General features: G+C 55.7%; 8 protein-coding genes across 8 annotated transcripts; 5 read left to right on the top strand and 3 right to left on the bottom strand.

The window, feature by feature from the left end:
* Positions 1–84: 84 nt before the first annotated feature.
* PHSY_000030 (hypothetical protein) lies at positions 85–7903 on the top strand (the record flags this gene model as incomplete). The annotated part of the gene is made up of 4 exons (XM_012330674.1): positions 85–140; positions 769–3493; positions 6374–6658; positions 7820–7903. 4 exons carry the CDS (start codon positions 85–87, stop codon positions 7901–7903), a joined length of 3150 nt encoding a protein of 1049 aa, XP_012186064.1.
* Positions 7904–8294: 391 nt separating this feature from the next.
* PHSY_000029 (hypothetical protein) lies at positions 8295–9698 on the top strand (the record flags this gene model as incomplete). The annotated part of the gene is made up of 1 exon (XM_012330673.1): positions 8295–9698. The coding sequence occupies one exon, from the start codon at positions 8295–8297 to the stop codon at positions 9696–9698; it is 1404 nt and encodes a 467-aa protein (XP_012186063.1).
* A 368-nt stretch (positions 9699–10066) lies between these two features.
* On the bottom strand, positions 10067–12445 carry PHSY_000028 (potential protein kinase; the record flags this gene model as incomplete). The annotated part of the gene is made up of 1 exon (XM_012330672.1): positions 10067–12445. The coding sequence occupies one exon, from the start codon at positions 12443–12445 to the stop codon at positions 10067–10069; it is 2379 nt and encodes a 792-aa protein (XP_012186062.1).
* A 235-nt stretch (positions 12446–12680) lies between these two features.
* On the top strand, positions 12681–14563 carry PHSY_000027 (phosphoesterase involved in downregulation of the unfolded protein response; the record flags this gene model as incomplete). Its single annotated transcript, XM_012330671.1, has 2 exons — positions 12681–12847; positions 14362–14563. The coding sequence occupies 2 exons, from the start codon at positions 12681–12683 to the stop codon at positions 14561–14563; spliced, it is 369 nt and encodes a 122-aa protein (XP_012186061.1).
* An 857-nt stretch (positions 14564–15420) lies between these two features.
* On the top strand, positions 15421–15870 carry PHSY_000026 (lanosterol synthase; the record flags this gene model as incomplete). The annotated part of the gene is made up of 1 exon (XM_012330670.1): positions 15421–15870. One exon carries the CDS (start codon positions 15421–15423, stop codon positions 15868–15870), a length of 450 nt encoding a protein of 149 aa, XP_012186060.1.
* A 1505-nt stretch (positions 15871–17375) lies between these two features.
* PHSY_000025 (tryptophanyl-tRNA synthetase) lies at positions 17376–18933 on the bottom strand (the record flags this gene model as incomplete). Its single annotated transcript, XM_012330669.1, has 2 exons — positions 17376–18759; positions 18863–18933. The coding sequence occupies 2 exons, from the start codon at positions 18931–18933 to the stop codon at positions 17376–17378; spliced, it is 1455 nt and encodes a 484-aa protein (XP_012186059.1).
* A 73-nt stretch (positions 18934–19006) lies between these two features.
* Positions 19007–21012, top strand: PHSY_000024 (hypothetical protein; the record flags this gene model as incomplete). Its single annotated transcript, XM_012330668.1, has 6 exons — positions 19007–19009; positions 19102–19199; positions 19409–19469; positions 19564–19666; positions 20564–20695; positions 20795–21012. 6 exons carry the CDS (start codon positions 19007–19009, stop codon positions 21010–21012), a joined length of 615 nt encoding a protein of 204 aa, XP_012186058.1.
* A 257-nt stretch (positions 21013–21269) lies between these two features.
* Positions 21270–23408, bottom strand: PHSY_000023 (TATA binding protein; the record flags this gene model as incomplete). The annotated part of the gene is made up of 1 exon (XM_012330667.1): positions 21270–23408. The coding sequence occupies one exon, from the start codon at positions 23406–23408 to the stop codon at positions 21270–21272; it is 2139 nt and encodes a 712-aa protein (XP_012186057.1).
* Between the last annotated feature and the right edge of the window lie 308 nt (positions 23409–23716).

Genomic DNA, 23716 nt, shown 5'->3' with positions numbered 1-23716 from the left:
AAAATGCTGAAAAAGCAGCCTTCGGACTAGACAATTGCATCACGTACGAGAGCAACGAAGCAGGACCCTGCATAAGTCGATTCAATGACCGCGGTACCGCTGTGTATCACAATGCGGATTCGAACGGCAATGAGAATGCGGTGAGAGAGGTGAATCGCAAGGATTGAATCCCTTCACAGGAGTTCGAGATGCGCAATCTGACCGGATGGCAGCGAAGGCTCGGCAGTCTTCCGGATCTCGGATATGCAATCGTCCAGGCGAGAGGCCCGCGCCTCTTCAACCAAAAATCATCCGAAGATCTGCATCTGAGAAACTATCGGGGGAGATTCCGCTCTAACATTCAGACCGCAATTTAAATCGTAAACTTTGTCCTACTTAGGCACTACGAGCCATTCCACGACGCACAAGATCCGACAAAAGTGATGCACCTCTGCATAAGATACCCTTGATCGTTTTGGGACGAGTGCTCCGGCATTGTCGAGGTCGTCTGTGCACGATGCAAAGATCCTGAGCCGGCGGGTTGTCATTGGGAGGCCAAGTCACGTGATGTCATTCGCGAAAAGCCGACAAAAAAGAACAACACTTTTCGAAATGTGGGACAGGTACGCGTAAAGCGCTCACTGCGTTGAGCTGCCTGATTTGTGCGCTCAGCTTTTGGCGTGTATTTACCCTGCCCGACACACGCTCGCTCGCACGCACGTCGACCCCCACACGCTTTCGTTGCGCAGACCCACTCCATACCATCCTCTCTTACTACACACTTCACAGGCAGATACTGCTTGCCGGAACGAACGCAAATATCCGGGGAGTATACGGCAGCTGGCAGCACAGACGACGGCTGTCGCATCACCAAAGGAATGGCTCAATCATAGATCCTGGACACCGCATCTACTCGCTCTCATCGCCCCGCATAGTCCGAGGATTCGCTAGAAACACGCTTTACCTGCTGCCCTTCCTCTTCGACATGTCGACCACATCACCACAAAAGCGCAGAGCTACGGCGATGCGCAGCAGCAGCATGCTCAATCAGCCCATGCGCCAGACTCGATCTATGGCAAGAATCTCGGATCTGAATCACTTCACCGAGCTATCATCAAGCTCGAGGTTGGTCGAGCAACGCCACCCTCCTTCCTCATCCTCATCACATCCACGGAATGAATCACCTCGCAAAGCACGAGCGAGCCAAGCTGCTGAGCTGGAATCATTCGATCCCGATACACCGGATACCAGCCTGGCTGCATGCATGGAGAGTCCCGTCAAGGGCAGATTCGACGACTTCGAGTTCGAGTTGGAGACCAGCAATCCGGAGATTCCGAATCGACGCAGACGGATTGCGCCGCCGCGTCAGTCATCCCCATCTGATGACGTGGGTCTGCCTCGCTCCAAGACGTCAACCAAGATCGACCGGAGCAGCGCACCTTCCGACAACACTCTGATGACCAGCCGCAAAGAGAACTCGCCGAAAGCACCGTCGGAAACATTCCGACCCTCAGCAAGTCCGATAAAGCCAGTCGCCGCTCTTCCGCAAGCTTCTCGGCTGCATGGTCCAACTCCTTCGCTTCGTACATCCTCCAACACCACGGCACCGAGCTCGAATACCCTTGAATCCACAATCTCAAGCAGAGCCAGCTCGGCAAAGCCGCTTCACGGTTCAGCATCCGACATCAAACCGGTCGGAAGCAGCCGAGATTCGAGTCATCGTCTCGTCTTCGGCTCATCCGGTGTCAAGTCGGATGCTGCCATCAAGCGCAATCCCTTCATCGATGATGCCGATGCCAACTCCCTCGCCATGCTCGGCGAGCCACGTCACTCCCCTGTCAAGCGATTCCAGGCCAAATCCGAGTTCATCATCTCTTCACCGGATCGACCCGATCGCAAACCTATCAATCTTCTCGAGCTCAAACCGTCACCTGGAAAAGCTCAGCGCGGCATCTTCCGACACAACTCTGCTCAGGACGATGAAGACGATGACGATGATGATTGGGATGAAGGGTCCAACACCGTGGATGAGATCAGGCTTGTGAAAGGACCTGCACCCAAGCGGGACGAGGCTGTCAACCGCAAGGACCAATTGCCGTCTTCGTCTGGCTCGACTGCATCAGCATCTTCCTCCTCGAACACCAAAAAGCATTTCATGCCACGATCTACAACGTCGCTGGATGTGAAGCATACTCTGTCTTCCGAAACGTCGGACGCGCTCGCCAGTCTCGAGGCTTCACTAGCCCGACTCAAAGCCAAGACTCGAAGTCCTCCAAGCTCAGGCTCGACTGCAGTCGGCATCCAGAAGAAGCAGGACAGTGTCGCAACTGCAGAGACAGCTCAGAAGCGCGAGCTGGGGACCGCCCGACCGTTCGGTATGACCTCCAGTCGCACCATGAACTTTCGCACTGCCAAGAGTATTGCAGGTGGCAGCGATTCGTCTTTTAGTGGACGATCTAATGCGGCAGACCAGAGCAGCGACAGTGGCGGTTTCAAACGTCCCTCTGGTCGCATCTCGGCCCTCGCCAAGTCTCGCGAGACGAGCTCGGACCTTCGGTCGGTGAACAACCCTAGCCTGGCGAGCTCCAAGTCGATGATGTCGTTCGGAGCTCCGAGACTGCCTGATTTCAGCGGGCTCGCTGGCAAGTCTGCGTCGAGGCCGCCGGTGTCAGGATCGCGTACGTCGAGTCTCGAGATTGCTTCGAGCAGTCTCTCGAGAGCCGAGGAGGACGCTGCTCAGGAGGAAGAGGTGGCTCGCCTGGCGGAGGCGAAGAGGCAGGCTGAGATCAAGGCTGCCAAGCGTAGATCCATGTCGTCGCTGTCCAGTGGTATGCCACCGCCTCAAGCTGTTCACAGGAGGGAGTCAGAGAACGCCAGATCATCGACGGCCGCCGCTGCCGTTACGAACAAGCCATCCGCTACTCGCTCCGCATCCGCCTCCTCATCCTCATCGTCGGGCGCAGCATCCTCTTCCGCTGCAACAACCGCAGCACCTTCCCGACCACCAACAGAAGCCGAACTCGCCGAGGCCCGTCAAGCAGCCAAAGCAGCCCGTCGACGCTCGCTCTACACCTTCGTCCCCACCAAACGCGAAGACGGTGATGCCGACCGATCCACCGGCAACGTCTCTTCCAACCTCCTCGCCATCGGTTCTGCGACCGATGGTTCCGAAGGCGATGCATCGACTTCAGCACCGAAGAAGCAACGTTTCCTCCGCGGTCTCACCGTACTCGTCGATGTACGCGACCAGGATGGAGAGGACGCCTCGGCGTGTTGGATCGACATGCTCAAGAACGCGGGTGCCAAGGTGATGGTGAGGTTTGGAGAGAGGAAGTTGACGCACATCGTGTACAAGAGTGGAAGGCCGAGTACGTTGCATTCGTATCGTGCGTTGGTGGATCCGAAACCTCATGTTGTGGGGATTGGGTGGGTTGTGGCGTGCTTGGAACAAGGTCAGAAGGCAGATGAAAAGCCGTATTTGGTGGAAGTTGCTAAACAGGCCATCTTCGCTCAGGTAAGTTCAGCTCGAAGACACTATGACCGAGACGATTAGGAAGATAAACCAAATCGCTGACATCAACCTTTTGTGTTTGCTTTTTCTTACGACGAGTAGCGACGACGTTCATTGCTGGCACCGAAACAAGCGCCAGCTTCGGCCAACATTGCGATTCGGGAGCGTGAGTAGAGCCCTATCTTCTCTCTCGACTTTTTTCTGTGAGCCTCTCTATTTCTCTGTCCACCTTTCTACTTCGCTATACATCCTCTTTTTGCGCGACCTTCTTATGGTGTTGCCTATAATCTTCTCTCGTACCTGCAGCACGTACTGACTTGAATTTGCCTCCCTTTCTGATCCCTGACAGTGCCAGAAGATCAACTCAAAAATGTAGAAGAGGCGAGGAGGAAGCTGCTTGCTCATGCACCGGCAGTTCCGAGTCCACTTAGACGGAAGATCAGCTCTCGTACGGTACTTGCAAGTCGCTTGGCTCGAACATCTCTGGATTCGTCGCCATCACGTTCTGTGGATGGCGCAAGTGGTCAGCAGGCGAGCACTCCAGGTGACAATGGGACCGAAATTGGCGACAACGATGCGCAAGAAGATGCGCTGCTAGAATCATATCGTAAGAGAGTTGGATCGGTTCTGTCACCGCGCTCGGCTGCAGTCCTTGCCTAGGTCTCGTGTTGGCCCGTTCTGTCATCATATGATACCCGACCTTTGCAATGCTCACGATGACAAATGGTCAGTTTCCGACGGCCTCTCCTGAGTCTCACGGCTCGGGGTGGTGATCAATGACGCGCAGTGACTGAGCGCTTAGCTACGAATCTGACGAGGAGCCCGGGGAAGCGGGACGAAAAAGCCGCAAGCGAGCTGTCGCTCGATAACTAGCTCGACTGTGGTGTGGAGTTCAATCGAGTTGTTTTACCCGTCGCAGTGGTTCAGCCGCGTGGCAGTACAACAGAGTTGGAAATTTGGACGAGTCTGACACAGACGCTCTGTGCACCCAGCAGAATCGCATTGCCCTGAGCTGCGACGGGAGACACGGGTGTGTGCGAAAGAAAGAGCGTGAGGATGAGCGGCGGCCAAGTCTGCTCAAGGAAGGCGCGACCGTCTCGGACTCGATGCGGTCAACAGCGGTGGATGCCGGATTGTCTCCGATTCAACAAGCTTGGGTACGCGCGGCCTCGACGAAACCGTGGAACGAGGCTCGAGGCAAAGTCAGTCCTGTTGTAGGTCTCGATCAACGTCGACGAGGTTGAAGCTCCGCTGTGCTGTTCGATGAACCAGATGAGACCGTCCGGGCTTTCGAGCAAAACTTCAGGCAAGCGAATCCGAGGGTCCCGAGAAGACGGCCGTCCGCGTCCGGGATTTCAAAATTTGCTTGACGGCGACACGATCACGGTTGAACTCGCCATGGAAATCCTAACAATGGGAGGGGAGCTCTTTCCTGTGTCAAAGAGCCGAGATCGCTTCTGTTCGGATCCGTTTCTTTGAGCGAGGAGGCCATCATCGACACAGATCATGTCTCATGCCCAGGAAAGATCAACGACGAAAGCGATGCCCCAGATGTACCAGAAGCGTAGTGTAGAGACATAGGAAGATGGAGTGGAGGCCACAGTTCGAATTTGTTCCGTTTCTGCGGTCATCGGAAAACGGTGAGATGACGATAGAGTGCAGAAATAGAAACCCTGGATTCGCCCGGGCCAAGTGCCGTGTGGACGAGTGACGGCTGCGCGTCGAAGATCTGCCGCTGAAAATGGAGGACAACCAGCATCGACGGTCGATCGCGCTTCGGTTAGGAAGCCTGATCCTTGACCGTTCGCTTAGAGCAATATTTTGCTTCAGCTGTCCTCAACGCCAGATGGGACATCACTTGGCATTCGTAAGTCGGAGCTGAATTGACCTCTGTCCCCGCAGAGTAAAGTATTTCGACAGGCACGCGACCACGACCGTTCAGCGTCTGCTGATGATCCTTGGTGACGACGGCGAAATAGCTCGCCGATGACCATGTTAACTTCCCCGTTTGTTTTCACGGGAGCCGCGGGGTGGCTTGGCCGGGTTTGTCTCACACCTGGTGAAGGTGAGGCTGGTCGTACCTGCGGCGGGGATTGGTCGAACCGTCCGCCGCATCGAATCATGCGCGCAGGGCGGCATCATTGAACGGTTTCGTTCTCAGCCCTCTCTGTAATGGTAGCGAGCCAACGGGTCACTCCACGGATGCACCAATCGCCTCGCCCTCGCCTGCAGCGCAAGATCGATGCTGTTCGTGTGCATCGATGTCATGTGGATTTCTCCCTGTGTCGCCGACTCGAACTGCTCCATCATACGTCGACTCGCCGCCCTCGAGGGAGCTAAGTACGCTTTACACAGGTACCACGTAGTTACGAGCGAGCTGAAGGGAACGATGAACGGGAATAAACAGGCATTGAGACGACAGGTCATCTGTGAGCTCGGGTAAGAAAGAAGAGTAAGATGGGAAGCGATGATGCGCTCTGCGCGTTGACCATCGAGCTCGTCCCTAGGCGAGGCACCGCTTGATGAAGCTGCCGTCAAAATGATCCTTAACACCGGTCAGCAACCCGCTTATGCTGCTCTGCTCCTCTGAAGTATGGCCACCCATAGGCTTCTGCAACAGACATCGTTTGTCAGCGAAGAGGCATTATCACGCACGCACGCTTGATTTTAAAGGGATGAAGAAGAGGTTCAAGTGTCTGCGAGTGTATCTGAGCGAGCAAGGATGCTCAACCCGAAAATCACACGGCGTTGCGTTGGTGCAGCTGCGAGATAAGTTAGCTGCGTTGCAACGCCACTAACTGAAGAAGTCGCTGCAGTCCACCGAACTCCGACATCAGGCGCTGTACGGAGAATTTTATCCGTCCTTTTTTTTCCCATCCACAGAGCGACAGACAACCTTTTCGATCCGGATACCCCGACGAGGACGTGCCGCTTGTGAATGTCGATATGGTCGTCATCGTCTTCGCTTGGGTTCAGGGCTGGGATCGGGCACCTCGAAAGACCAGCTCTCTCCCGACACGGCTACGCCTAGCACGTTATACGGTGAACTCTGTGTTGGACAAGGGGGTGTTGCCAACACAAAGAGAGGGCGCATCCTTTGCGAGCTGCAGCCAAGAAGAGATGCAAATCTCGAATACCAAAGGGCGAAGGCTGACTGTGACTTCTATGGTAATGCACACACACCTACACAATAGCCTGACCCTTACAACTGAACCGAAGGCCATCTCCGCCGTGGAAGCGGCTAAGCCGACACGAAACAGAGGATGCACTGTAGATGCGGAGGAAACAAGGTCATTTGAGCTGATGGTTCGCTTATATTAATAATAACACCTGACGCAAGCACGAAGTCATCATCGTCCATGTACCTCAGGATCTGACCAGACTTCAGCCACTTGAACAGCCAGGATCGAGAAGTCAATCTTGTTTTTTTTTGTTTTAAAAAAAAAACACAAAACACAGCAAAATAATGTATGTGCCAGCCGTCAAAAGTTCGAGTTGGAACGACAAGCTGTTGAGACAAGGCTGAGACGTTGCTTTGACAAGCAAAAGGTGGCACAGAACAGCGCCTCTCTTCTATGAGACGCCCCGGGTGAGCCCACCGGCCGCGCCGACACTATTCCCATGCCTGCCGATGGACGAGGCGGCATCAGATCGACTCCGGTCGCAGCCATCGGAGAAAAAGCGAGCGAGCCTTGAGTCGATCCGTGGTTTGGCGAGAAGCCACTTGCTTGGCATCCCGCCGGACAATTCGACTTGTGATGTGTGTGCCAGCAATGGTGGACGGCTTTTGCCTCGCTCGATGATAAGCTAACCGTATCAGTTCGACTTGCGGACCTAAGCATGCGCTAACGCTGCTCGTCATCAGCTACGTTTAGTCCGGTTTTGCTTTTCCGAACGCGCATTGACTTGACGGTAACGCACTGATGCACTAAGTCGCTCTGGGACACTGTAACTCGAGCCATTGCTAGCGACTTTCTTCGTGCTGGCATGAGCGCCGTGTTTGACAGTGCCGGATCACCACTACACCCTTGAACCACACAGCGGTACAATCACAGACCTTTCCTGCCATGCCCTCCGCTGTCAGTGCTTCGCATGTACTTCACCTGCGAAACTCCGTACCACTGTGGCTCCAGTAGCAAGACATCGAGAAGGTCACTTGTTGGCGCAAGCAAGCTCCACTACGCACTATAATCTTATATGCTTCCTACCTTCCTCCTCGCACCCTCTGCCCGCATCCCCTCCTTGCCGACCATTCCTTGATCACCATCACCACAACCATCGCTGCACCCCACCAGCCAGTCTTGTTACAACCGTCTGCTCGATCTTCAGCTTGGACATCGACTCCCTAACAACGTGTTGCGTGCGTCGCAGTCAGCAACCGAGTCTTCATTTCGACCCTCGTCCCTCGTGTAGCGCTTGCCCAAATCGTCTTCATCTCGCTCGCATTCGTTCGCTATTCTGGCTCGCTTCTCTCCGCTAGTCTTGATCAAATCTCATCACCCCTTCGCGCCGTGTCCCTAGCTTCCCTTCTTGGATCGCTCTTCCTCGCCCTCGAGCCGTCGCCTATTACCTCAACACGTATCTCCGAGCACAGACCGCCTGTTTTCGCGATTCGCCACCATTCTAGCCCAGGGACAGCTCCTTGCGTCGCTCTGATAATCCCAGCAGGCTGTCTCTCCGACGCAGATGCAGTGCACTTAAAAGACAGGACACCTCGCGGGATACTTGTATTCGCGCCGCTCCTAACACAACCTCCTTGTCATCGCTGAGACCAGCAATTCTCTAGCGCTTTCATTCGCCCAAGATGGCATCAGCAGTCGCAGTAGCCATGCCTGTGCCTCCCACAGCCGGCATCAAGGCAAGACCAATGCTCTCGATCGACCCAGCCGTCCTAGCAAAGCCATCGACACCAGCCTTTGTCGTGCCCACCATCCTCATCACGCCTCCCGACGCACCTCCACAATACTCGACCAGCGTCCCAGAACAGAAGTACGAAAAGTCGGTCCTTTTCGTACCAGTAAAGACCGAGGAGCTTGGTTGGGATGAACATGGTCTGTACTGGAACGGCACATATGCCTATCCCGTCCATCAGATCTACAATAAAGAAGGTCAGCCCATTGGCAGACGGCGCAAGGGTCCGCACGGCTACCGCTTTGAAGAGTACTACGACAACAAGAAGCCCCGTCGTGGCTCTTCGCCGCATTCTTCAGCCTCGTCGTCGTCCTCTTCACCCTCTTCAGCAGCGGCAGATGATACCGTAGAAGAAGCTAGCGTCCGTCTTGAAGAGCCGGCGCCACAGAGGATCGAGTTCACGGCCAAGTCTATCGTTCCGGAAGAGCAAGCTGAAGGGCCAGTGCCCGAGCCCATGGAGGAGGAAGCAGAAGAGCTCGTAAGCCCAACAAGCCCGACTCTGTCTGTCGCATCGGACTGGGCCGAGACCGAGGATTCGAGTTCTATTTGCGATGATTCGAGCTCCCTGTGGTCGCGCAATGATGCAGCCTCGGACGACGGCGAAAGCAGATGCACCTCACCGGGTGTCATGTCTCCACCCATGGACGTCGACACTCCAGCAGAGTTGCAAGTAGAGACACTCAGCAAGAAGCTTTCGGATCTGCCCGCAGCCAACAAGGTCAACAAGACTTCCTGGCTCTCGCTGGGTACGCTTCCTTCGTCTACAGCATCGCCGTCATCGGCATCGTCTTCGTCAGCAGCATCTTCCAGATCGCAATCACTTCCGGTGTCACGTGTCACCAGATCCAAACCAGCCCTCGAGATCTCACGCAACCATCGAGCCACTTCCAGCCCAATCTTGGATCCCCCGCAACGAGAGCATCGTAGACACAGCACTCCCATGGCTTTCCAGTCCATCATTCAGGATCTGACCACATCGCCCTTCGCATCTTCTTCGTCGACGTTGTCCGCCAAGGCACCGTATCGATCAGCAACACTTCCACGATCAACATCACGGACCGTATACACACAAAGCAAACTGGCAGGCAGCGTCTTACGACCTCCACCACCGCAGTACACTTCCGCTCCACGCAACACGCATGACGACCCATCGTCGTCGTCGTCGTCGTCGTCGTCGTCGTCAAAGTTCTCGAGTAGATCGAGAAGCGAAGCATGGCACTCGACCCCGGATTCAGACTTTGCAGCTGGATGGGCTTTTGAAAATCCCTCCTCCGCTCCTATGGCTAATCACTATTAGATGAAGCTTGTTGAGCATGAACGATCTTGATACCAAACACAACTCTTGTTAGTAACTGTATTTGTACCCTCTCCTATTTGCTACCTGTAATCTTTCACAACCATGAAACAAGCCTGCTGCGTGTGTCCTGCTGAAACGTGACGTGGTCTGACAAGCAGACCTTTGCACTCGCCCGAAGCACAACCCCAACGTCTCAAAAACAAAACCCAACCATCGCCACTCTCAATGCTTTCCATTCACCTTCAACCACAACCACGACTCTCGCGATCTAAACAAACCGGAGTTCACAAACAACGTGTTAACTGATGGTACAGGATGTGTGTGTATATCTGCCTAAAAGACTCGCCACTGAAATGAACTCGCTCCATCTACTGCACAGTGGTGGCGACTGGTCGCGGCAAACCCTGCGGCGAAGGACTACCTGGATCGCGATTCGTCGAGCTGCCCGGACCTTGCGAAGCTGCCTGCTGCGCCGAAAGCTTAGGCGTCGACACGGATCGGATGCCCGAGTCATCGCCGGCTCCCTTGACCGTCATGTGCGATTCTCCTGCGCCGTCAGACGACGCGGATCGTTCGAGCGCTTCCGCCTGCAACGCGTGCACGGGATCTCGCGAGCTGCTGTGCGAAGGTGTCGGGAGTGCCGATGATGTTGCGCTAGTGTGATTGGAAGCATCTACGCCATTCGGACCGCCGGCGGCTGCGGCTGCCTCGGCCTGGTGCTGCGCTGCGCGACGCTTCGCGTCCTCGAGTCCTTGCATGTTCAGAGACATGGTCGCTGCTGGGCTGCTCGAGACCGAACCGACAGGCTTCAGCGCATCCGCTTCGCTTGGCGTCAATCCCGGCGGCAGCGTGCGTCCCGAAGGACTTCCAGCTGTCAAGGCCTCTACATCGATGCCTGCTTGCCTCATGGCCTGTTCGATCTCGCCTTGCACGACGATGCCATCGATCCAAGTGTGATCCAGCAGTTCGCGCGCTCCGGCTCGCTTCTCGGGATGCAATCGAAGCATCGGCATCAGGAAAGACGACAGCTCGTTGGCCTCGTTGTACGGCATCAGGTACTTCTCCTGCAGCACCGAGATCAGCGGCCAGAACCGCAGCTTGTGGATATGTCGGAGCTCCCCGCGTCGATTGAAAATGTCGGCGCTGTACTTGCCGGCGAACGCAAGACTCTTGGGGAAGTCGCCAAGGAGCTCGATGATCTGGGCAACGTGGTCGTCGTCCTTATTGTACTTTGTGCCCGCGGCAGGATCAAAGAGGTAGTCGCCGGTCAACAGCTCGAAAAACATGCAGCTTGCCGACCACATGTCAGCGCTGGGACCCCACTTTGCACCCAAGATGACCTCGGGACATCGATACTGCCGTGTCTGAATATCGTTGGTAAAGTGGTGGTCTACCCAGCACGCATTGCCCAAGTCGGCAATCTTGACCGTAATGCGCTCCAGCGAGCTCGGGTCGTACGGCGGCGGAGGAGGAAGCGTGTTGGGATCTCCGGCTGCGACCGCTGGTTGATGCATTTCCTGGTCCATGGGTGTTGCCTCCTGGCGGTCGGGAGGGCTAGGCGAGTCCATCGACATGGGAGAAGGCGAATCGGTAGGGTCGGCCGTCGCATCAGCTTGCTGACCTGTCGCGGTTGACTCGGATGCTTGCGGTACACGTGGTGCTCCCAGCGAGAGCAGCGAAGGGCCCTTCTGCTGAGGCGCGCCTGTGGTCATCCTGCTGCCAAAGGAGTCCGCAGGCAAGCTGCTCGATCCCTGAGTACTGAGCTGCGAGATGCCGTGAGCCACCCCGTCGGACGAGTTCTCCCTCTCTTTGCTGTTTGCGAGAGACCCACCCTTCGATCCGGCGGCCTCGCTGCTCGCGCCACTGCGGAAGCCATTCTCGCTATCGCTGATGCTCGGCTTGTCAATCTTGGACATGCCGAATGCCCACTTGTCGAACATAGGACTTGAGCCTAGACTGCTGCTAGGACTAGGCAAAGGCTGAGAGCCGGTGATGAAGATGCCGTCTCGCCTGGGTGTCTGCGTGCCACCGCGGCCTTGACTCGGCGGGACACCGACCAGCTTTGTGGGCACCGCGGCTGGATTGGACCGCAACTCGGCCTCTACGACCGCCTCGACGTCCTCGATGCAGATGAGCACGTTCTCGGGCTTGAGATCAGTGTGGATGATGCCACACTCTTGGTGCATGTAATCGAGACCGAGGAGCACCTGCTTTGCGATCTGCTTGACAATGTGAGGCGGAACACCACGGTGCTGGTAGCGCTTGATCAAACCAAGTAGGTTCTCGCCGAGCACCTCAAACACCATGCATACGTGCGAACCGTTGGGACCCTTGTGACGGAAGTGGTCAAGGAGCGAAACGCAGTGTCGTCTGCCTGGGTGATTCGGATTGGCCGAAACGAGACGTTGAAGCAGCTTAATCTCGTCGAGTGCCGTCTCTGTGTAGTGCGGCGCGCTCTTCACCACCTTAAGCGCTACGTGCCTCTTCATCTTGTTATCCTTTGCAAGCCACACGGTGGAGAAATGACCCCATCCGAGCTTGCGAACGATGAGATACCGCCCGTCCGAGAAGGTGTCTCCGACATGCACAGGATGATACCCGCCCTTGCCGTAATCTTCCAGGTCCTCCTCATCTTCTGTCATGACAGAGCCCATATCTGACGATGCGTTCATCGAGGATGGCCCGAAACTGCCAGCTGCTGTTTGTTCTTGCGATTCGCCCGATATCGAGATCGAGTTGGCGGGCATAGCTGGAGGGTGATGATGTGGTCCGCCAGCCATTGGGAGTGGTAACGCGGAGGTAGCGCCGGGTGTGCTGACAGGGGATGGACCTGGGGTGCAGGTGGAGGTGATCACGTTGCTGTAGCCTTTGTCGCCGTGCTCGTTTGATGGACTGTACGTAAAGAAACGAAATGGAGCGTGTCGATCGACACAGAAAGACGGAAGCGGGTAGATTATGTGTCAGCGTTAGTTGGTTCTGTGCATGAGAAGGACGGCAATTCGGGAGCTGAATGTAGTGTTTGACTTCAGACCGAAGCTCGTCTGGACAGTTTGGATCGCATTCGCAACTCCGGTGTGCCTTTCGCAGCGACTCGCCACTCTTACACTCGAACGAGGCAGCGCGGAGCAGCAAGAGCGGCCGCGCATCTCGTGAGTGACGAAAAAGGTGACCCCTCGAGTTGTTGCAACCCAGCGCGTCCCTCTGACCATCGTCTGTCAGGCTCGGCGTGCTGGCAACATGTCCAAATCGGCCCAAATCCGAAACAAGCTATCTGAGCCCTTCCCGGCGGAGAACAGGCTTCGCCGCGAGCGGAAAAGGTGGGAGCGGAATGGAAGCGAACACTTACCCTGCAGACGACATGTTGGGTGAGATGTGGCTCTTAAGATCGGCAAGAATGCTTCCGAGCGGCCGACGAATGTAGCTGCACCTCTGTGAAGAGCTGCCGAAGAAAAGAGCAGGATAAACTTGATGAGTAACGCGCTAAGAGGCCTGGCCGGCTAGCGAGACGCGGGGGCGAAAGATCGAGCGTGTATCTAGATCTTTTGTTTCTCGGCTCCCGTCTTGCTCGCCACCGTTGTACTAGGCGTGTGGAAAGGCGTAGACTGAATAAGCTCGTGCCAAGCCTGCAATGGAGATCGTCGGTGTCGAAGGCTAGATCAGAGAGCGTGGGCCTGTACTGGATCGGAAGGGTCTCGTGACGCTCGCTGAAAGGAGAACTATCAGCTTTGGACGAGCAGCGATGCGCAGAGACAATAGATCTTTGCGTGGAAACGAAGTCGACTGATTAGGCTCGTCACGCTGACGGATGGCGAAGGAAACAAGTCCGGGTGAACAGATCCTGGTAACTGGTATGCGATGCGCCGATTGCGTGAGTGGGGCGCTGAGGGGATCCGTTGGGCAGAAGCTTCGTCCACTGGTTCGAGTCGAGTTGAACCTGAAAGGTCGGGGCGGTCGATGGAGCAAAGGGGCGGAGCGAGCACAAAGCTCTCAGTGCTGCTCGGCTGGTGATGATGAAGGTGGTGGGTCCGACGGGGACACAAAGGACGTGCCGACGATTAGTGGTGTTTGGTAGCTTGATCGCGACGGCGACGAAACGTAACGAGGAGATGGAAGAGGAGATAGGGACGATAGATGATGATGGAGGATAGCGTCGGGTAACAAATCGAGAGAGAGGGAGAGCGTGAGAGAGGCGGATGAGCAGCCGAGTTGCCAATCGATGAAAGCTCAACAACCGGAATCGCGCGGAAAGCGAGTGTATGAACGAAGTGTGATGCAGCAGTAGAAAATTGGCGGCACACAATTGGGCGAATCCAGCTACCGAGCAAAGGCAGGTCCTTGCGGAGCGCAGCAGCAGCAGCAGTAGCAGCAGAGTTAGCAGCGGATGATCCACCGGCTGCAGAGTGGAGAGATGGGCAGATAAATCTCCAGGCGAAAATCCAGGAGAGTGAGCAGGCAAGTGAGCAGCGGAGGATTTAGGGCGCATCAGCCACGAGCACAAGCTGAAAGGCGAGCGCGGTGATGCAGAAATGTAACTTTCTGCAATTCAGGCGCGATTCTGCAGCCAGAGAAACGGTGGAGACCGACCACGGCGATGCGGCAAGTCGGACGAGCCGAATCAGAGGCTGGGTTTTTCGAATCTGACGCTCACTCACTTGGCTCTCAGGCTCGCATTTTGTGATTGCGCCAAACGAAGCCCTGTCGTAATTGAGCGCGACGAGGCGGCGACGCGCTGCTGCACCGACCCGGGAGGTTGCAAAGTGGATGTCCTGAGACAGTGTAGATCGAGGTCAGATCTACGGCTCCAGACCTGTCGCCTGAAAATAGGAGAATTTCGGGAGTGCGAGTATGGACGGCTGGCACTGTGAAACAGCTGTTGGATTTCAACAGAAAGCTTTAATTATTCAAACAGAAATAAAAAATAAAAGGGAGACGTTCAATCGATTTGACGTGCGCCAAAAGAAACACCACATGAGCCGCCAATTGAGCCGTACCTTCCGCGCAAGATCGAACACGAAGCTATTATCAACACACGATCCTTTCTCTCGCGGGTGCTGTCAGGATCGTTGGATGAGCTAGTCTCTCTGCAGCAAGCTGAACGGATCAGATCGACTGCGTGACGAGGAGGGGAAGTGAGAGTGGACGCAAAGCGTCAAAGAGCACAAAAAGGGCGTTCCGACACTTCGACCTAGCCACTTCTGCTTCACCCAAGGCAGACGCAGTGCGTAGATCCCGACCGCCACCGTTACACATACACACATCGGGAATGGGAGCGAGAAGGGGAGCTGAGTGTCGGTCGGACGTCGGTACTGTATGTTGATTGAGAACGGACTTGCAGAGGATTATCGTTGTCGTTGCAGCTTTTCATTTGCAGCGACAGCAGCCGCGGGAGCTGAAGGCTAAGGTCGTGTGGTCGACCAGGTTAGGGAATTTAAAGATGAGACCCACCAGATCAGCGGTGCGAGATATCCGAGAGAGGGTTGATTACACTTCACTTTGAAAGCAAATCTCGCCCTTGTAAGTTTTCAAAATTGATCTGCGCCCTGGTGATACAGTATATTGAACCATTTCCGATATTAATTTATAATATATTAGAAAACAAGAAAGAACCGAGAAAGAACCGAGCCGTGACACACTTTACGTCTGGTCCCTCGTCCATATTCTCACGTCGAGCGCAAGAAATATCTGCCGAAAGAGACCTTGAGACCGCGAGTCGATTGTAGCCATGCTCCTGGACAGCCAGATCTGCCTCGCGGATTTGCCCCTTTCGAGCTACATGTCGGTCGGGAGACGACAGGAGACACCGAATGGCGGATGCCAAACATATGGCGCGTGGTTGAGCAGCTTGACTGTCTTGCAACTCTCGGGTCGTGTCGTGTCTCAGGTGATGCACACTTTATGCATGACCCTGTGTCGTGCTGCAGCTGGCGAGGCGTACAAAGAGACCGACTACAACAACAGGGACAACAAGGGGGTCAACAACAAAAGGCGGTCAACAGCCACTTACACACGGCGACGCACACGGGCCACAGCCGAGCGCCACTGCGCCGCTTTGAGCAAGGTGGCCAGTTTGTTTGTACCGCTTCAACTGGTTCAGTCGCACGTCGGTGCAGCACGATTCATGGGCTACAACCATTCGGCAGCTCCGCGGCATTGCTCTGTCTTGCCAGCGTGAGAGTCCAGACCTCTGCCATTCAAGCTGGCCCCTTGCTTTCACATATCATACACAGATCGACAACGAGAGTCTTGTTACTGAACACAAGACGACGGGCTGCAGATGCGGGGCCTCCAGCTCAATAATGCTGAGGTGTATAGGATCACGCTCAACGAAGCTACTCACAGCAAGCAGTGTTCCAACAAGTCGCGTGCAGCATCCCAGACCGCATAGCCGAGGATGGACGCGCAAGCTCCCAAAGCGCTTTCAGGCAGCCTTTCCTGACTCTCCACGAGTGCTCGGTTTGACCGGTGAACACCAACGGATCATTCCGGGATTCTACGCGGCGTGGTATTCGCTTGCCGAGACAGAGCCTCATCATGTTGCAACGAGGCCGTCATGGCCGTGCGAGCTGGGACTCTGGCCTGGGCCTACGACAGATGACGCTAGGGCGTAGCATTGACCGTAGCGGCAAAGTTCGCTGCTGTGCTGTACAGATTGACCTCGTCGATTCCACACAGCAGGCGTTCGAGCTCCGCTCTAACTTATCGGTCCTCTAAGTCACCTTATCAGCTTTTTGATCAAGCGGACAGTCTTGGCTCGAGCCAGCTGCAGTCGGTGATGTCGTTCGGATCGGCAAACAGGCACCATGCACGGACACCTGCTGCCCTATCACGCCCACTCTTGTTGACTCGTCTTCTCGTTGTCGGATGGATGCCGTATAGCCGTCGCTTTTGCCGCGCACGGCCCATTCGACCACTAACACCCAGCGCACAACGAAGACGACGTCTATCTTTCCTCGCTGAAGGAACACACGACACAGTCTTCAGACGACGCTAATGCAACTCGGGCGTTCAAAGCTGCAGGTGCTCGTGTTGACCGACGCCTCTTGCAGCACTCAACGGGGTGGACCTTTCAGCCTCGTCTATCCTTGCCACGCTGCGATGGCCATTAGTGCGAAGGTGGTCAGAGCTCCGGCTGCTTGTGGGGGAGACCGGTGAACGGGCTTTGGCAGCACATCCGGAAGCGGTCAACATCTGAAAGCGCGGAACTCGTAGCTGACGGTGAACCAGATTCTCGGTTGCAAGCCTCGGCATATTCATTTTGCTGCGGTAACCCATGAGGTCTGAAGAAGCTCGCTTTCGGCGAACCAAAGGTGGGTGACCACGAGCACGCTCGCCGATTGGGCTAAAGTCCGACTGTTCAGCACCGTCGATCTCACAGCCATGAGGATGTCTGAATTTTTGTAACCCATTTTCAACGCCATCGTTTCTGTTCCCAATTTTGGACCCTCCCACTCGAGTGAGTGCAGCGACGATCGCGACCCAGCATCGACGACTCGGGACAAAGTCTGACACATCCTGAGGAGCTTAGCATCATCAATCCGGACTTTGATCACAACCCCAGTCCTTTCCACGGCTGGCACCAACGATCTCATGTCTCGCAGGGACGCACGGCCAGCAAGCGATGCAACTGGGCGCAAGACCCTACATTCGTGACATTCGCAGACACCAGCAAAGACGTTTCTACGCACTCGTCGAAGCGACCACCGTATCCTTGGAAAGCTCCTTCTGCATCCCCGCCGTGGACCCAGCCGCTGGCATCGTAGCATCGATCTTCCTCTCCTTGTTCATAAACTCCCTCACCATCTCGTCCGTCACCTTTGCCTTCTTCTCCTGGAAGTTGCTCACCACCTTCTGCAGCACCGTGATGCACTTCTTCTTCAACTCGCCCGTCAACAGCGCACCTGATCTGTAATCCTTGGCGATCTGATCCACTTCCTCGTCGTCGTCGAGGAAGAAGGTGAGGTATTGGAAAGAGACGTCGACGTCGGGGTTACCGCCCAACCTGCGCTGTTCCTCCATGGTCTCTTGTCCGCCGGAGAAGGCGTGTTTGTTGATCTTGTTCTTGATCTGGTTGGGGGTATCGTGCATGAAGATGCTGGACGTTTCGTTGGATGCGCTCATCTTTGTCTGACTGCCTTGGAGTGCGGGGAAGAACTTGGAGTGGATCAAGCAAGGCTTAGGATACTTGAGACGAGATGCTACGTCGCGCGTCTGACGGAAGTATGGATCCTGATCGATGGCGCATGGAATGAGACAGGGGATATCGTGCTTCTCTCCGAAGATCTGAGGGAAAGAGTTGGAGAACGAAGGTGCTGCTTGGATCGAAACAAAGTGTGCTTTGCCGACGCTGTCGCTGTCGGTGAAACCGAAGGTACCCTTGGACTGGTTGATGGTGATCATGCGTGAGATGCGGACGATGTTGGCGTAGAATGCACCACCGACGTAGTCGAGGTTGGAGAAGATGAAGGTCTTTTCGAGCTTGAAGCCGCAGGCGATGATGTCGCGGGCGTTCTTGAAGGCAAAGTCCTTGACCTGTTCGATCTTGAGTGCCGGCTTGAAGAGGAACTTCTCATCGTCGGTGAGCTGGATGACCAACGGGCAGTCGAATACATCCTGAAGCCATTTAGTGAAGAGGAAAGGAATCAAGTGCCCCAAGTGCATCGAGTCGGAACTAGGCCCTCGCCCGGTGTAGAGGTAGAACGGTTTGCCCTGCTCGTATCGATCCAAGATCTTGTCGAGTTCTCGGTGCGAGAAGAAGCTTCCGCGTCGCAAGAGAGGATGCGGTTTCCATCCCGTCAGCCTTTCGAAGCGAGCAAGCAGCTCCGCGTCGATCTTGCGGGTACCGAACTCCTTGACGAGCTTGTCGTAGTCGATGGCAACCTGCTGGCCGTCGACGGTGGCACCTTCGACGTCCCAAGGGGTGACCCTTTGCTCGGTGGCAGCCGCAACGGACGCCTCGAGCGAGGCGTTGGCAACACCTTGTGTAATATCCTCAGCGGTCATGTCCTGTGATGGATGTGGTTGCTGGTGAGGTGGAAAGGTCGAACGTCGAGTCAATGCGCGGCTGTGAGAAGAAATCGGTAGAAAGGGTCTAATTTCCACACTCTAAAATGTACTGCCCTGCTGCCTCTAAAACTTCGAGGAAGCTGCGTCACGTGAGGCCACACCTCGTAGAGTCGAGTGGAGCAGCAGCAGCAGCAGCAGCAGCAGCAGCAGCATCATCAGCGACTCGGCGCATATGCCAACTACTGCAACCTTTCGTTCCAAAACCCATCATCCTTACCGACACTTATAGCTTTGAATCCGTTAAGATGGTAAGTAGAAGCAAAAGCGACACAAGAGAGAGAGAGAGAGCGTTATGAGCTGACTCTAAGCCACGCTGAATCCCTCTCACTACGACTAACAGCTCATCTTTTCGGCATTCAAGACCCTCACAGGACAACAGGTCACCATCGAGCTCAAGAACGACCTCGCCATCCAGGGCACGCTCAAGAGTGTTGATCAGTGAGTGGCGCAATCTGCAGCCCATGATATGGCATCGGAACCCCATTGCTGACGATGATCTTCTTCTTTATTCCTTGACTTCGAATCATCGTGACACTACGTGCACCTCGATCTGCTCTTCGACTTCTACAAATCTCCCATCGCGCCTGGCCTACAATCCACTGAACCACGATACGATCACCGCTACATCACTGATCCAATCTGTGCAGGTTCTTGAACTTCAAGATCGACAACATTCGCGTGCTCGATGAAGCGAAACATCCTCACATGGTAGGAACCTACACTTTCTCGCACAACAAAACCTTACCCAAACGCTGGAACACGTTGCTCACTGACAATCATCTCTCTGTCCCTCGGCTCACAGATGGCTGTCAAGTCAGCCTTCATTCGAGGCTCGGTCGTTCGATACGTCCACATCCCCGCTGCCGCCGTCGACACACAACTGCTCGAAGACGCGACAAGAAGAGGTAAGCCTATCCTCCCTCTCTTTTACATCCCTCACTTCGCTTTGCAACGCCGCTCAATCTCGTTACTGACCACCGTCGACTTTCTCTTTACCATCATCCCGCACTGCTCAAAACAGAGGCCGCTTCACAAGCAAAACGCTAGTTCATCAATCACATTTCCTTGTACAATATCATCGCCAGTGTTGACGAAACAACAGGTAAAGCTTGCTTGCCGAGTCGTGAGTGTCACAGGCCTGAGTATCGTGCTTCCCCATCATCGCAAAGCACCAAATCGCTGGACAGTCTTGGACCCCACGACCCCTTCAATTGCCACGTCTCAAGACACCGGTTCAGCATTACCATCGACCAGCACTGACAAAAGGCTCAATCACAACTCCATGAACACGATCGCACACACGTAACAAGATATCTTTGACTTTCATGACATTCGGCAACGTCGAAAAGGTAACACCACCCGCTCCACTCGTCTACAAGAGAACGGACGCGGAGGAGCAAAAGCGGCGCCTTCTCAGAAACAGGATTCGTCCCTGTCAAGTAGGATGTACCTGCTGCATGTCTTGAGGACCTTCACCGAGGACAAAAGGTATTCTTCGTAAGGGGCATTCACCCGTCGTATTAGGACCAGATTCGCAAACAGACCGGACGCACCGCGCGTCAAACCGGCCAGCTTGCCTTGATCCAACGAAGAGCGATCGAGAAGAAAAGTGTTATCCCTGATGAAGATGTTGAGACTTGCGAATAGAAACGTCGCCTAACCCACGACTAGGTCGGGGCTGTTGGAAGGTCGAGATGCTCACAGCGAGCACCTCCATTATACCCGCGCTAGGCGCGTCAAGAGACCGGAGGTCTTACAATCTGTGTCGACGTGGTCTAAGCTCGTGCTTTCTGTGTTTCGAGGTTCGAGGTTCGAGGTTCAATATTGGCGGCCCCACATAGGGGCCTATCAGTTCTTCAGTCCAATGGACTACATCTTGTGTGGCGGCTGCGACGTTGCCTTACCACGGTTTCAGACGACGACCCGTTCCGTAGGTACGTCGATCAATTACTGCGCTCTTGCGCCTTACTGCAAGACTCGCGCTACGTTTGCCCCGTGGTCACGGGGACTTTCTCTTGCGGGCTGGGATCCAGACGACGAAACCCCACTCTTGCACCGCCTTTGCCTGTTTAACGACCCTGCCAAACCATGTGTTCCGAGTCGGACCCCCCCATACCTCCAAGGGGGCACTAGCTTGGCCCCGGGCTCCCTGGCCCGTACGTTGAGGACTTCCGAGAGGGGTGAAGAGAAGAGAGAAGGAGGGATTCGTCGATTCGGGCTGCTACTTATCTTTCCGCCCTTGAACCCCTGAATTTCGCTTTGCGCGTGCACGCACGCTTTCCAAGATTTTGATCTGCGCCCGGGCCAATCTCAAAGGGTCCACACACCGCACGAAGTGAAACGGGAGCCTCTGCGGCTTCATTGTTCTGGCTGGCCAAAATTCCAACTCTCTCGATTAGCTCCTTTCCATTGTGCTTGCATGCGTGACTACAGAGAAGGAGAGAATGTGACAGAGTACAAGATACTGTAACATGCGGTAGTCACAAGCGGTGGGCTGCGCTCGCTCAATCACTGCTCGAGCTTCATCTGAGTGTCGGTCGTCGTACCCACCGCCGCTTTCGAACCTGCTCCACTGCCGCTGCTGCGCATACCGAGCTCTGTCTCGAGAGCAGCCCTAGCCCTGTTGTCTACCTGAATGACCTTTTGCATCCAGTAGCTTCCGTACGTTGATGTGAGCGTCTCGTTCCGCTCCTCTGTCGTTCCCGCCAGCTCGGCGTTCGGCGCGACAAAGGGTGGGAGAAGGGCATGCAGGGCACCCGCAACTTCATTGATCAGCGGCTTCATCTGCAGTGCTCGCAGCTCACCCGCCTGTTGCTGCTGATCGCCGGAGTGCAGCGAGCCGGATTCCCACGACTGCATCCACTCGCCCAGCAGACGGAGTGGCGACGCTGCTGATTCCGTAGGTTCCGCGCTGTCGCCGAGCTTGGCATTGAGCTGCGCAGAGCTCGAAAGCAGCGTGCGGAAGCTCGCCTTGCCCAGACGACGCAGTGCCATTAGCGCACCGAGCTTGGTCCCCGGGCTGGCACATGGCTCTCGACTTCCAGCTGCCTCGCTGCGTCGCACCGAGTCTTGGTCGCTGCTGCCCGGCACAACGCCGGTCATGAGCGCCTTGAGAAGCGTCGCCACCACGCGTGGCTTCAGCGTCGGATACGACGATCCGAACGTATCGACGACGTGCGTGAGCAACGCGGACGCATGCGCACGCAGCGAGTAGGAAGACGGACCGGCGGTGACCAGCGGCGTTCGGACCTCGTCTGACCCGTGCAGCTGACGCAAAAGCTCTGGCTCTGCCAGAGACGATGTCAGCAAGATCGACAGGATCGAAGGCATCATCTGGTGGAGGTACGGCTCGACGAAGATGTGCGGATTGACGAGGATCGCGTGGATGGTGCTGAGAAGCACGCCGAGCATGTGGTTGTCTGCCGCGTTGATCTGGTGGCTTTCGCGCACCGCGGTTGCTGTCGAGTGTCCGTCCGGTCCAGGCGCCGCGTCCTCCTGCGAGGGCGATCGCAAGATCTCGATGACTTTGCTGCCGACAAACTGGATGAGGTACGGCACGAGTTGATGCAGACCAGGGTCGCCTCGAAGGCTGGCCAGAGCAGCGTCGCGGACGTGGTTGCCAGAACCTTTCTGTGCAAATGTCTTGAGAGGCTTGGCGAGGGCGACGGTAGGTCTCGGCGGTGTGACGATCTGATCTTTGGGTGATCCGGCGGGATCCATCTCGATATCTTGATCTTGTGCTGTCGAATTGGCTGGAGCAGGCGCGTTGGTGGTGGTAGAAGCTTGCTCTTCGATCTCGTCTTCCAGATCTTGGTCTGCTTCTGGCGGTGGGCTGACGATCGACTTTGTGAGTCTCTCGTAGTAGAGCTGCAGCTCGCGCGAGAGAATGTGCTTGACGAGTGGTTTAGTGATCGCCGTGCCGTCGCCTCCAGCAACGGTGACGGCCTTTGCTGCCGGTGCAGCAGCCATTGGCTGGGTCGAAGTGGGGCCCATAAATCCGGAAACACCCTTCGCCTCTGCGATAGCGATCGGTGACGGGTTTTGCGGCACAGCCGGCTGCACGCCTTCGATCGCCAACCAGTGAGCACCCCAACCCACCCCACGTCCGATTCCAATCCTGGGTCCGGCCTCCAGAATCTTGTCAAAATCGATCTCCTCATCCTCGACGTAATGCAGCGGTACTCCAGATGCTGTTTGTACGCGACGGAAAGTAGGACCGGCTGTGTATCGTGATGGATTGCTCGCACTGGATCGGCCTGATGAAGATGGCAGGAAGCCGTAGATGGGCTCGATGTTGCGTGCGCGAAGTGCAGCGTCGATGTCGGTCGTCTTGAGCTGATCGCGCTTGGAGTGTCTCATGAACTTAGTCGCATCTTGAACGATCTCGCGTATGCGATACTCGACGTCGGCGGCGAGTGCTGCAGCAACGCTCTCCTTCATGCCGTTGATGCCGAGCGACTCGGCAACATCGCGGATGGTGTCTGTGGGGTAGACCGAAGCCGGCACGCCGGCGAGGGGTCCAAGGCCGATACTGCCGCCGGCGCCTCCAGCGGACGAAGACGACAGACCGATACCAAGAGATGCTGCATTGTTGGATGATGAGCTACCGGACGCGGCGTTGAAACCGCTTTTGGCCGACGGAGCCATTGTCGATGATTGCGGGGAACGAAGGCCGCCTTGCTTGGCCTGCGGGGCGGCGCGAAAGATGAGTGGCTGATGCGGACTGGTCTGTGAAGAGCTATCGGGTTGATCCCTTATACTGAAAGGCTGTAAAAGAGACGGCAAGCTGCAAGTAATGAAGATTTCAAGAGGGATGTCTCGTTTCAAAACGACCAAAGAGCGTTGATGGATATGGAGACGCGGATGGTTTTCGGATTTCGGATCATTTCAGAAGAATTGGCGGCGCGAGTTCAGAGTCGCGTAAAGCGACCTCAAACCAGGTCGTAGGAAGCAAA

The sequence above is a fragment of the Pseudozyma hubeiensis genome (genome assembly GCF_000403515.1).
Source record: "Pseudozyma hubeiensis SY62 DNA, scaffold: PHS1, whole genome shotgun sequence".
NCBI classification, from domain to species: domain Eukaryota; kingdom Fungi; phylum Basidiomycota; class Ustilaginomycetes; order Ustilaginales; family Ustilaginaceae; genus Pseudozyma; species Pseudozyma hubeiensis.
The sequence above is the reverse complement of the archived record's forward strand: the minus strand, read 5'-3'. Positions and strand labels throughout refer to the sequence as shown.